General features: G+C 43.6%; 1 protein-coding gene across 2 annotated transcripts; it reads left to right on the plus strand.

Moving 5' to 3' along the window:
- Nucleotides 1–1,298: 1,298 nt before the first annotated feature.
- LOC146661401 (uncharacterized) lies at nucleotides 1,299–6,951 on the plus strand. 2 transcript variants are annotated; one of them, XM_085421560.1, is made up of 7 exons: nucleotides 1,299–1,312; nucleotides 2,896–3,014; nucleotides 3,097–3,285; nucleotides 3,876–4,028; nucleotides 5,464–5,622; nucleotides 6,070–6,165; nucleotides 6,244–6,951. In XM_085421560.1, the coding sequence occupies exons 4-7, from the start codon at nucleotides 3,906–3,908 to the stop codon at nucleotides 6,562–6,564; spliced, it is 699 nt and encodes a 232-aa protein (XP_085277686.1). In that variant the 5' UTR covers nucleotides 1,299–1,312; nucleotides 2,896–3,014; nucleotides 3,097–3,285; nucleotides 3,876–3,905; the 3' UTR covers nucleotides 6,565–6,951. The 2 variants fall into 2 exon arrangements, with proteins under 2 accessions (XP_085277686.1, XP_085277685.1); XM_085421559.1 differs by lacking the exon at nucleotides 1,299–1,312 and adding an exon at nucleotides 1,834–1,903.
- Nucleotides 6,952–12,671: the final 5,720 nt, after the last annotated feature.

Below are 12,671 nucleotides of genomic sequence, written 5' to 3' on the forward strand. Positions count from 1 at the left end.
GAGAAAGAAAAAAGAAAACAAGCAGAAGAGAACAAGAGTAATAGAATAAACAACATCACAATGATATATGGGAATGCGTAGCTATTTTTAAATCCCCGTAGAACCGGAACCACTAAGCTAGCGCAATAATTTTTTTTGCATATGAAATCGGAGGAGTTGTACTTACATCTCATGTCATCAGCTTGTCCTCGGTCATGGTTTCCTTCCACATATAGCTTTGCAAAAACTGCATCAAAGCGCTTGCAGGAACAAAAACATAAACACGCTTTGCCGATCCGATCAGCTGTTCGTAACACTTCCTACATTGGAATAGACGTCAGCGCGAACAATCACATTTCCGCCATTACCTGCCCGAAACCGGAAGTGATGTCATTTTCGTGGAAAATGTAGTATTTTTTTTTTTGTTTTCAAGGATGTCCAAGTATTTCCTTTTTTTTTTTTTTTTTTTTTTTTTTTTTTTTTTTTTGGCCTGTCCCGTTTGGCTCCTTTGCATCAGACTTGTTGTCTAAAGGCAAAGAAAGATGCCCAACGGATTTACTTTACCAAACTGACCATCCCAGCCTTGCCGTAATGGCCCATTTGATTCACCTTTTATTGTTTATTTTATTTTCACTTACTGAATACGGGACAGATTTGACTGGGGGAAAGAAGGGGAGAAAGAAAGAGGGAAAGAGAAACAGCTGAGAAGAGGGACGGGGGAGAAGGGCAAAAGACAAAAACCAACAGAACGGGCAGAGAAAAAAAATGCATATATCAATCACCTGGATCACCTGCTGAGAAAGAAAAAAGAAAGCAAGCACACTGTAAAAAATCAAACTTGCAGTTGTTGAGCTTACAGTCATTTCTTTCACAATTCAACAATAAAAGTTCAGTTGGCCCATAAACTCAAATACATTAAGGGTTTCAACTAATCATTTAACGTTTTGGAGCAAAAGTTGGTCTCAGATGAAATTTATTGCTGGCAAAATGAATGAATTCAAGTTTTACATGAGTTGACGCTGTTGGCGCCTTTCTGTGCCTGAGTACGCATGCGCATCTCATATTTTTGGATGCTACGGGGTCTACTTTGCGCTTTTGCAAGGACTGAAAGCCACCTGCCCGTCTGCCTTAATGAGAACGTGAGGCTAGGAGCTGGATAGATCGTTCATCTCAAGTTTCTAAAGGCAAGTAATGTTTCTTTTATTATATCAGACAGTATATGTTTGAACAGTCTCAATTTGTCTGTTAGAAATATCACAACTGAAGTTCTTCGTATTTTTCCGAAACTTAGCATAGCATTACTTTCTTGGCTAAGAAGCCTTGTGGCTTATGGGTATGTGTTTACTATATCATTTAAGATTCCATGTCACAAACTACGTGCCATGTCACAAAACAATGAAAATCCGACAAACTTCGCTACTAAAGAGGCGCGCTCATATCTGACAAGCCTCCGCGACACCCCCTATGCGTATTTCATGAAGTGCAGTCTGTGGCCGCCATACCACCGAACGAAACAAAATAGGCTGGCTCACTCATGACCAACGGCAGCAACCCCCCGCCGCTATTTAAATAAAATAAAATAAAATAAAGTTCGGGGGCGCCTGCTGCCATGTCGTTTAATTTGTTCAATCACTTCTAGCCAATAAAATGTGTGCTTTAGTTTCTGTGTGAACGGGGTGGTGGAGTCCTCATGGCCAGCGAGCTCCACTAAATGAAATATGAGATGTGACAATATAGTTTATATCGATATAGTCTACATTATCATTATACTCGTGGAGCCGCAAGTTTGCCTCTCTTTCGTCCACTTTTGTCTCTACGCTGTGTTACTCCGCCTCTCTCCTTCACTGAACACAACTCCCCCTCCCCCATCGCTTCACCTGCAGGCAACGACAAGATGGACACGGCAGCTATCAAAGAGGAGCTGGTCGGTAAAAAGAAAACATTTGAAGATGACTATTTTAGTACTGTCAGCGTAAAGTTAATGCCATAACTGCATTAACGGGGCAAATCTCCGTTAACTAGTTACCGCGGATCACCCCGTGCGTGGGGCTGGGTGGCGTTAGTGAGCTAACCGGGCTAACGCGTTGACGCACGGCCTAAAATCCTTTCATCTCAAAAATCGACAGTCTGCCTTATGTATGAATTCTGGTTGTGCTTACTGACCTCGAACCAATTTTATGTGGTACACAGCTTAAAAAAATATGTCAAAAAATGTTTTGGTACGACTTTGGTAAGCTATGAAGCTGCACTGCTTGATGGATTGTTGGAGCATTACGGCTACCGAGGAGCCTCGCAGAGTGATACGTACTCTGCTTCAACGTAATATTACCATATTATGCGTGTAAGGACCATAAATGGCGCCTGTAAGAGACACGGTTACAAAGAGAATTTCAAACTCCAGGCTGTCAGTCACGCAGTAGAACTTGGAAACAGAGCAGCTGCAAAATCTGTCTTTGTTATTATGCTCAGCATCTTTTAGTTTACATTTTGATCGCACAATTGTGAGCTTTTTGTTATGCACAAAACAACATTGTTTTGGTTTATTTATGGAGCACCATTAATAAATGCACTGATAATTTAAACAGATGCTTAAGGAGTTTTATCCCACTCATACTCTCAATCCAATGTTTGTCATTCTAAGTTGTAAAACCAATCACACAAAATTATCCTTGGCTTACATAATACATCCCAGTATACTGTTGGTGCATTCCATGTAGAATACAATTTGTTAATAATAAATTAAATAAATTAAACATTTGATGTAATGTATGTTTTGTAAATTATTTGTTTTACTGTGTTTCACATGGCATTTTACAAGGCAGAATCAGCTCACTTTAGTGAGCCAAAAAAATTCTTAAGTAATGTCAGGAAGCTGGTATTTTATTTTAAAACTAATTGCTATTTTTATTTATTTAGAGAATTAAAAGCCAACTCCAGACCACTGCTTGTCCTGATTTATGAGGGACTGATGAGGAGTTGGTAAGGAGAGGAATCAGAACAGGAGTGCCTGCCCCCCGCCCCAAACACATTATCAGGTAATGTAACTTTGGTAATTTGAGATTAATTCAGGTTTCTTTTGAATTGTTGACACTGTCCTCTCCTCTCTTCTCATTATAGCTTTTGTATGCAGTGCCAGTTCTGCTCTTTTGTCTGTTCAAGCCAAGAAGTACTCTTAAGACATCACCAGCTACGACATAGAAGAGGATTTCATTTGCCCTGTGTTTACAGTGACTGCGTCTGTTCGTTTAGGACACGAGGGGCATTGAAGTCTCACCTCAGCAGATCACACAACAGGGCTAAGAAAAGGCAGGAGATCTCAACATTTTTTTGTGAATTTAAGGAAAACTGCTCACAGCATACATTTATTTCACATATTTTAAGGCACTTAAAAAAAAATCAGACTGTATCCTGTCCTTTCCAAAAATGTGACTATGCTACCAACAATTTAACAACCTTTACGTCACACACAAGCAGAAAGCACAAAAACTCAAAAGATATAAAAAACTGTATTAGACTGATTTCTCATGCAAATGCATGTCCTAGTGAAAGTAGCTCCCCTGATAAATCCTTAAATACCTCTCAGGAGCCAGAGACATTATCAAGTGGTTCAGGTGTAGCATCAAGTGATAAAGAGGACAATGAGTTTGTAGATTACCAATGTCTTGAACATAAAATAGCTAGACTTTTTCTATGCATGCAAACATTGTTACATGTTTCTAAAAGTGCTTTGCAGAGAATTATTGAGGAAATTAGTGACATTTTAAAATTTTCTCAGGTTCATTCATTTCAAAGAATCAAACAGGTGCTTGCTTAACAGAACATTGAGGCAGATGATGATGTAATTAAAAATATAAATGATGCACTTTTCAAAACCAACCCATTAATTATCTCAACAGAACCAAAAGGTGAAGAAGAGGGATAAGAACATGGCACTCATCACCCAAAAGATGGACATCACATTCTCTCTCAGGAGGAAAGAAGTTGTGGAGATGCAGCCCTTGGTCAAGGAAATGCAGCTCAGATGGCCAGCTCTCTTCTTGAAAGAACAGGTAAGATAATCTCTTAAATATTTAAAGGAAAACTTCCGTTTTTTTCTTCTTCCCTTTTTCCCCAGTGTGGTCTTATTTCTAAAATTGAAAACGTTCATTTATTCACCCAGAAAAATTTCAAGGCATTTGGAGTTGTTAGAAAGAAATTTTAATCCCAATGTTATGAGTCAGTCGTTTTGCAAGAGAGAGCTGAGCCACGGTTATGGGGAAAGGATTCACTGAGACAACTAAGAAATGCCTGAATTAAGCCAAAAACCACTCTGGAGGGATTTTAATCTAAGGAAATAACATTAAAATGTGTTTAAAAGCTCCAAAAAGTTGATTTTACATGATATAGGACCTTTACAATTCCTTCTGAACAACTCCAAATGCCTCGAAACTTGTCTGGGTGAGTAAATGAACGTGAGCTCCATTTCTTGTGCCCTTGAGAAGCATCTGTTTGTATCACTCCAATATCTTGTAGAAAAGGTTGAAGGCTACCGTTGAGCTAACAATGCTAGTGGTAAAATATAAAAAAATACTTGGCTCTAAAAATATGAACTCTATTGAAGTGAAATCTATTTACTTGTCAACTTGCTGTGTATAATAACGGATTGCTTTTATTTCGCTCTTCTCTGGGCACCCAAAGCGCTTTATAATTCCACTACTCACTCACTCACTCTCACATTCACACATCGGTGCAGGGAAACCACCGTTGTAGCCACAGCTGCCCTGGGGTAGACTGACAGAAGTGACGCTGCCATATCGCGCCACTGGCCCCTCTGGCCAACACCAGTAAGCGGTAGGGTAAAGGGTCTTGCCCAAGGACACAACGACCAGGACAGAGAGAGCTGGGGATAGAACCAGCATCCTTCCGGTTACAGATGAGCTTCCCAACCCCCTGAACCACGGTCGCCGCAATGACTTGTCTTCACTGGGCATCTAGAATCTTTTGGTGCTGACCCTTAGCAGGCAACAGCCATGAAACTCACAGAACAGGATTGAGAAAGTCACTTACGTGTTATGAAAGTATACAAATTTGACCACAGGATGTTATTCTTACTTCATTCTTACATAACTATAAAATTAATGGAATTTTTTCAATGAATTTAAAATACAATTTATTGATTTATTTCTTTTCTGCAATACATCCTGTAACAATTGAAACCATTATTTTGTCTTATCAACATTTGATTAGGTATTCTATAGACTTACTGTAAAATCTGCCGATCAGATTTTTCTTGGGTTTTTTTTTTTTAATACGTCAGTTATAATTTGTACCACCACTACCACTAAAAGAAAAAAAAAAAATCCAATCAAGGCCTGACCAATAGATCAACCGAGACTAACTAAATGTTTTGAAATTAAGCTCTTTTAACCAAATTTGAAAACAATGTGATTTTTATATAATGTACCTTTAAAAGTTTTCTTCTATATTTTTTTTGTTGCTTTGTAGATTTGTGCGGAATTCTCACGCATTACCACCAAGGATCTCATGGGGACCTTCATGACTGCCCTCGACACTTACTCACTTCGGCTGATTAAGCTGTATCGAATTAGAAAAGCTGCTTTCCGCAATGACATGGATTCCCTGTTGCAGAAGTTTGATGAACAGGTAATATATAAAAATGTATTTGTGTCTGGTTTATGAGGAACCTGAAGTTCCCACTGTAACGAAAGATACTTTATTAAATATTTACTAAATTGATGTAAAAATTGTTAGTTTTCAAAAAGTGTGTCCTGAATGGGATTATAAGCTAACAAGCAGCGCTGTGTTTGGCAGATTGCAGGTAATGACAGACAGTTCAACTCTCATCCCACTCATGGCACTTTTTGTTATAAATGTTGTAATAAGTGTGCTACATTTGTTGCACATCAAAATTACTTAAAAAATAAATAAATAAAAAAAAACTGACAAAAACATGACCAATTATCTGTAATAACTCATTTCAACCTCTTATTTCTTAAGGCTGTATTTTTAGCAACAACACTTAATGTGTTTTAAAAACAAAATGGTAGGTTTATAAATGAGACTGAGTCTTATTTGATTTCCTTGTTTTAGGTCTCAAACATAGTCCAGCATCGACAAACCATCAGTTTGGAAGGGTTACCGATATTTGTTCGCGACGACGAGACCAAACTCTTCTTAACATGTCTGGTGAGTATGCAAATCTACTCAATCTTCAGTTTTGGTTTTCAGAGACTTATATGTACTGTTGTTTTTTATTTTGCATAGGATACAGATCCAGTTGAGAGGGCAACCCGAGGTGTTACGGTGGGCATCCTCACTGTTCTGGAGGACTACGTGGGACCCAACTCGCAGTCCACAGTGGTCAACACTGCCATTGTTTTGGAAGAGGACATTATTCTTGATGATCTGCCAGACCTTCCCACTGCCTTTGCCTACCTGTTTGGCCTACTTTATGGGCTCAACATGGAGTTTCCCAAAGAACTCAAGTACACATTTGAAGCTGTGCAACACATTTTTATGGAGTTGACATCTACCTGTTCCCAGAGGATAAGAAGCTTCAAAACCAAGCTCTTAACCAAAGTCTAACCTATTTGACAACATGTTCAACTCAAATGCAACTTGTGTAAAACAGAATGGCAATTTGTTTTGATTTACTGTTTTTGGGTTTCGTGGCAAGTTGCTCTGAAAAAAGTTAATTTCTGTCTTTAAGAAAACGGTAAGGTGCAGAAAGTTCTGAATCAATGTCTTCTGTTCTAACTTTACTTAATGTAGCTTGCATGGCTGATTGCAGATTTCATGTATAACATGTTATTATAAAATGTTGAAAGGTTTTATTCTAACTTGAGCTGTTTTAAACAGTTTTTATAATCTGGTTTTAGGTACATTTGTACTAGTTTTATAACAAATGTGGCGCGATACTGAACTTCACAGGAAATTGGAGTGTTGATACCATTACTATTAAAAGACAAGTGGTGGAAATTTTGTTTGAAAGTTGTTAGCTGTATGGAAACCAGGAAGTTGTTCACATCCTGCCATCTGATGTTTTGAATCTGTTTGTTAGTGACTATCTATCAAGATAGGTTTGATATTCTGTCTGACAACACCACCTTTAAAATTGGATGAGTAACATTTGTTACAAAAATTTGACTTTTTTTGTGTTTTTGGAAGGACTTTATTTGTGGCTGAATGTTGTCAGTATGTTAAAAATGGCTGATCTCAAAAGTCAACATTGTCAGTGGTGCAGTTGTGTTTGAACACAAAGTTATTTGAAAATCAACTGTGTAAACATTCATTGGTACAACAGGGAGCACCTCATGAAAACTATGAAAGATACTTTTTCTAAACTTTAGGAAATTGATTGGCAAAACAAAAAAAAATATGTTGTGTAAACTTTAGGAAATACGTTGCAAAAACAATAAAATATGAGTTGAGAAAAAGGACAATTATTAATTTTGTCAACACAAAAACATTAGCTAAAGCAACTTATCACCTAAACTTGAAATTATAAGTTATCCATCAGAACCTAAAAACGTAAATGCAGTCGGTTGCCTTGAGTTTTTAAGTTTTAGCAACGTTTTTTTTTTTTTACAGTGCAGAAGAGAACAAGAGTAATAGAATAAACAACATCACAATGATATATGGGAATATGACAGTAAATACTAAATGTTAAACATTATTGTGCAGCACATAAGATCAACAGAACACAGTGTGCTTTGAGGTAGGAGCCAAAAAGGGTGTAGTTTGTGGGTGTGATCACCCGTGTGTACACCTGTGAGCATGGACGCGCTTGTTTTTTGTTTTTTAAAAGGTTCCTTCATGTAATAATCTGCTAGAGGGTGTGGGGGGGCCACAGCCCCGTCCTCCAGGGCATGAAGCAGGTATGGAGGAGATCAAAACTCCAGACATCCAGAGGCCCCCAGAACACAAGAGACCAAGGAAGACCAACAGAGGGGCAGCCGCGCCACTGTCCCAGAAAGAGCTGAGGAGAGTCCCAGATGAGGGCTCACTCAGCAGCCGCGGAGCAGAAGCCAGGGGGAGTTGCAGTGACGCGCCCGTGAGCTCCGCCGGCAGCCAGCTGCGCCTGAGTGACCGAGCCCCAGGCCGAGAGGCCGGGGGCACCCCACCTCCGAAGTGGCCCGAGCGAGCCCCAGGCTCCAGGCCCCGATGAGTGAGCCGGTGTGTACCTGGACGCCCATCCCCGGACACAAAGAACCACCAACGCACCGATGTCTGAGGGGGTCCGCCACTGGCAGGGGAAGTGGTGGTGGGGGGAGATAGGCCTCCAAACCTTGGAGGGCCTGAGATGTCCCCAGAGAGGTGGTGCCTGACACCCAACCTGACATATAGACACAGACATACAGGCACACACAGACACAAACATCCATTCCCACCCTCATGCTCTCATATGCACTTACTCCACACTCAACCAACGTGGAGACAGACATAAAGAGACGCTGTACACACGATCACACTCCCCAAGCGTACTCTACAAACCGGGTCTAGGTGCCCTTGCCCCTGGAGGGGGGAACTGCACCCAGACCCAGGTGGTGTTTCCCTTTTCCCTGCGGTGGGGGGAGGCAGACCGCCCCGACTCCGCAGCAGCAGGAAGGCTCCACACTCCAGACCGCAGTCGGACGGCCAACTCCTCCTCCTAGTCCTAGCCCCCCTGCTCCAGCAGGTCGCAGAGAACGGGGGTGAGAGAAGACTCCGAACCTCCCTCCACCCGCTCATTGTAGTGTTGATGCATGTGTGTTCTAAGGTGCATTTAAAACCCAGGAGGGCATGGAGCTACCTGCCAGAGAGCAGCAGGTAAGCGCATGGTCCCTCCTGCTGGCCCTCAATGTCTACGTGTATTTAACATTGAGAGGTGGGCAACGACGTCAGGGGTGAGGTGTACACCCTGATGGTACTTTGGACTCCGTGTATCGTGCCCACCCCCAAGATCCTATATGTATGTGTAATGAGAGTGTGAGTAATGTGAATGTCTAAGTTGTGGGATAAAATTGAGGCAGAGGCAGCCAGAAGGGGACAGGGGGGGGGGGGGGGGTAGCCTCCTCTGCACCCTGGTGACATACCCCTACTCCAAGGCCCTGCATGTGTGGGTGGTTGTGGTGGAGCGGGAAGAGGGAGGCAGCTGGAGATGGGGAGGGAAGGAAGGGAGGGGCAAGTGACCCCTCCCTGGGGCCAGCTCCCCCGCTGACCCCAGTAGGCACCCCCATACTCCGCGACCCGCCAGGGAAAGGGGGCCCAGGCCCATCCAGACCGGGGCCCAGTGCAGCAGCGCCGCCCGGCCCCACAGAGCCCGGGACAGTCCACCCAACCCCACCACAGAGAAAACTGCACCCACCCCACCACCCACTCATCTTCCAGACTACATAAGACAATAAACACCCAGGCTGAGATCTTCCTCCACCTCTCCTGTATCTCCCCCTCCTGCAGAGGCAGCTCCTGAGGAGAGGAAAGCTCCTGCAAGATGTGACAATCTCCCCCACCAGTTGAAGAGCCCCCCAGGTGGCTCGACGCACCGGCGGCACCCTGCTCCAGGGCTGGGCCCCCATGCACCCACCCGCCCACAACCCCGGCAACACACCAACCAGGACCCAAGCCCCCGAGGCCCGGTCCGGGTCCCAGCCCTGAGACGGAGCGCCCCCAGAACCTCACGCCCATCCCGGACCCACCCAGGGGCAGCCAGGCTACCAGGTCAGTAACCCACGTCCGTCAGCACAGACCCTCCCCTAGCCCCGCTGCACGCAGCCGCGAGGAAACAGTCACCGGAGAGCCAACAGAGCCCCTAACCGGACATGACCGCTACCCCGGGTTGAGCCCCCCAAGGAAGATGCCTCCGGGGAACCCCCCGACGCCCTAAGCCTGTCCCTACCCCCACACCAATCACAACAGTGAAGGCGGGACCAAACTATGACCCCCCACCCCCACTAGGTGATGGAGCTGATCAAAGGAGCCCAGAGCAATTGATCTGATGTGGTGGCAGAGGCTGTATCAAGACTAATGTAATCTAATAGAAAATGTAGTATTTTACTTAGTAGTTGTTTTTTTTTTACCAGAAATGCCACTTTCATAAGGCTGCCGACCTATTGCACGCAATGGCGGCGCCATCTTACCCTCCGACCATACATACATGACACAAAACATCACATGGGGAAGACAGGTCAGAGAGGTATAACAATGGAAAATGCACCACATGAGGAAAGATAAGGAGAAAAAATAACTCCCCCCAGACTGAGCTCCAACAGGGAGATCAGTTTGAGAACAGAAAAAAACACCTCTGCACATGAAACAACTCTTAATACACCAAAGAAACACATGACAAGCAACAGGGGGGGTAAAGGGTGAGAGACCGCCGATTTAGACAGCACATCCGGGCCTGCAGCCTGTGCGCTGGTCTCCTTGATCCACCGTCAGCATCGGAAGGGAATAAGCGTCGAAGGCGTTTGGAAAGGGAGGGGGGATGAGTGTGTGCATATCAGTATATGTATGTGTGTGTGTGTGTCCAGAGTTCAGCTGAGACAGTGTCCTTCACCCTGCCAGGCTAAGTAAACAGTCTTCCAGCCAACACAGGTGGCCTTGCATGGAATGGGGGGAACAGACTCAACACAGTCGTTATCAGGGTGTTGTTGTTCAGCTCCAGCCTTGAGCCCGCAAGGCAAGTTGAATATCTAACAGAATTTCACGATCGTAGGTCAGTAGAGAGTCAGCGTGGTTCAATAAAAGTGACAAAAACAATAAAAACATGGAGACCAAAAGTGGATCCAACAGCCGTGGACGGCGAGCCGTGCACACCGGTGCCATTTACACTAGCCTAGGCTCAAGTCACAAACAATATATTATGGTCGACAGTATCGAACGCTGCACTGAGGTCTAGCAGGACAAGCACAGAGATGAGTCCACTGTCAGAGGCCATAAGAAGATCATTTGTAACCTTCACTAAAGCTGTTTCTGTGCTGTGATGAGCTCTGAAACCTGACTGAAACTCTTCAAATAAACCTCTGCAGATGATCTGTTAGCTGTTTGACAACTACTCTTTCAAGGATGTTTGATATAAAGGAAGGTTGGAGATTGGCCTATAATTAGCTAAGACTGCTGGGTCTAGAGATGCTTTTTGAGTAAAGGTTTAACTTCTACTTTTTATCTAGATTGTATTTTATGATAGAAAGTTGGTCTAAACAGTAAATCAAAAGTTTTAAATGTACTTACGAGCTTTGGTGCCGGCCATGTTTGTGCTGCTCAGGATTACAAAGCTTACAAGCTGGCTGTGTCCTGTGTGACAGCACGGACACGCCGTCGGGGCTAAAAGCTGACAGCTCACTGACTCTGATGCTGCAGGTTTCATCAATCTGACCAACATTCACTGAAGCAGCAGCAAAAGAGGATGATGATAAACATCGTCACTCTCACTCTGACTTTGGCTGTTTTGCTTCCACCACGATAAAATCCCACTTCCTGCACGGCTCTGTCTCTGTACTCACAGACCAGTTTACCATCAAATCTCTGTTTTCTGCATTATTCTCTGCTCATTATGCACCAGTCTGCTGTTGTGTTCGTGTTGATTCATGGTTTGCTTCAGTTTTTGTTCTACTGCAGAATATTTTAAGGTTATTTGCTATAAGAAGCCAGAACATCTGCTTCATGTGTGTCTGTTTGATCCTCAGTTACTTTGACACAAAGGCCTCTGCTGTGGCGCTCACACCTCTGATGAAGTCTCACAGTGTCAGCTTCGGTTTAATATATGGATATTAAATATGGATAAGTGCTGATAAATGAATAAATAAGATGTTTCTGACCGCCTGAGTCTGAATTCAATCAAATTGAACGCAGAAGTCGACGTCGATAGCCAGCCCTACCACGCAGAGCTGGAAACAGATTTATTTTACACAGTCTGCAGGAAAACAAAGGCTTTGATTGTTCCTGCTGAGAAAACCTGTGGTTGGTGTCAGACCTGACAATATGAAGTTACAGGTGTTCATATTGAAAGGTCACAACCCAACAATGAGCAGCTGTTGGTGTTCTGACATGAAGAAACCACACACAGACAGTAAAGTACAAACTCTACTGTTTTTACTGATCGACGCTCACTGCGGTCCACAGCCTTTACCTGATGAGTGAAACTGAGCTCAGGTGAAATCTTTTGATCCTGTTCAGCCAGTTCGACTGTCGGTTCCTGTAAGCTCGGAGCAAGCTTCCTGCATTCCCTGGAGTTTTACAGGAAAGCAGAAAATACTCCAGATACCTCAGAAGCCACAGCTCTGCATTGATGTCGTTCTTCAGCTGAATACGTTTGAGGTTCTGTTTTGGTTCTCAGTGAGGAAGAGCGTTTAGAGGAGCCCTTTCAGATGCTTTCCTTTTTAACCGAAACACACTGTGGGTTTTTCCCACCTTGGTATTTATATGCCCCGCCCACAGTAGTCTTACCTGTGTCTTCTTCCACAAGTTGTCCCCACATGTCCAGTCAGTTCATCGCTCCCACACTTCTCTTTGTTTCCTCAAAGATCGAGTCGATTATTTAGTCTGTGCAGCGCTTCCATTTATACTGTTTCTGTCAGGGTCCTGGGTCTCCTGACAGAGAAGGAGAAACGAGAAGACGGGCAGAGAGGAAGAACAAGATCCTGAGGGCTGCTGGGATAGGAGCGGGCCTCGGGAGCATTTTAGGGCCACTGGGAGCAGCACTGGGAGCAGCA

This window comes from Rhamphochromis longiceps, linkage group LG10 (genome assembly GCF_057381845.1).
Source record: "Rhamphochromis longiceps isolate RC_006_pf linkage group LG10, R_longiceps_female_GT1.1, whole genome shotgun sequence".
NCBI classification, from domain to species: Eukaryota; Metazoa; Chordata; class Actinopteri; order Cichliformes; family Cichlidae; genus Rhamphochromis; species Rhamphochromis longiceps.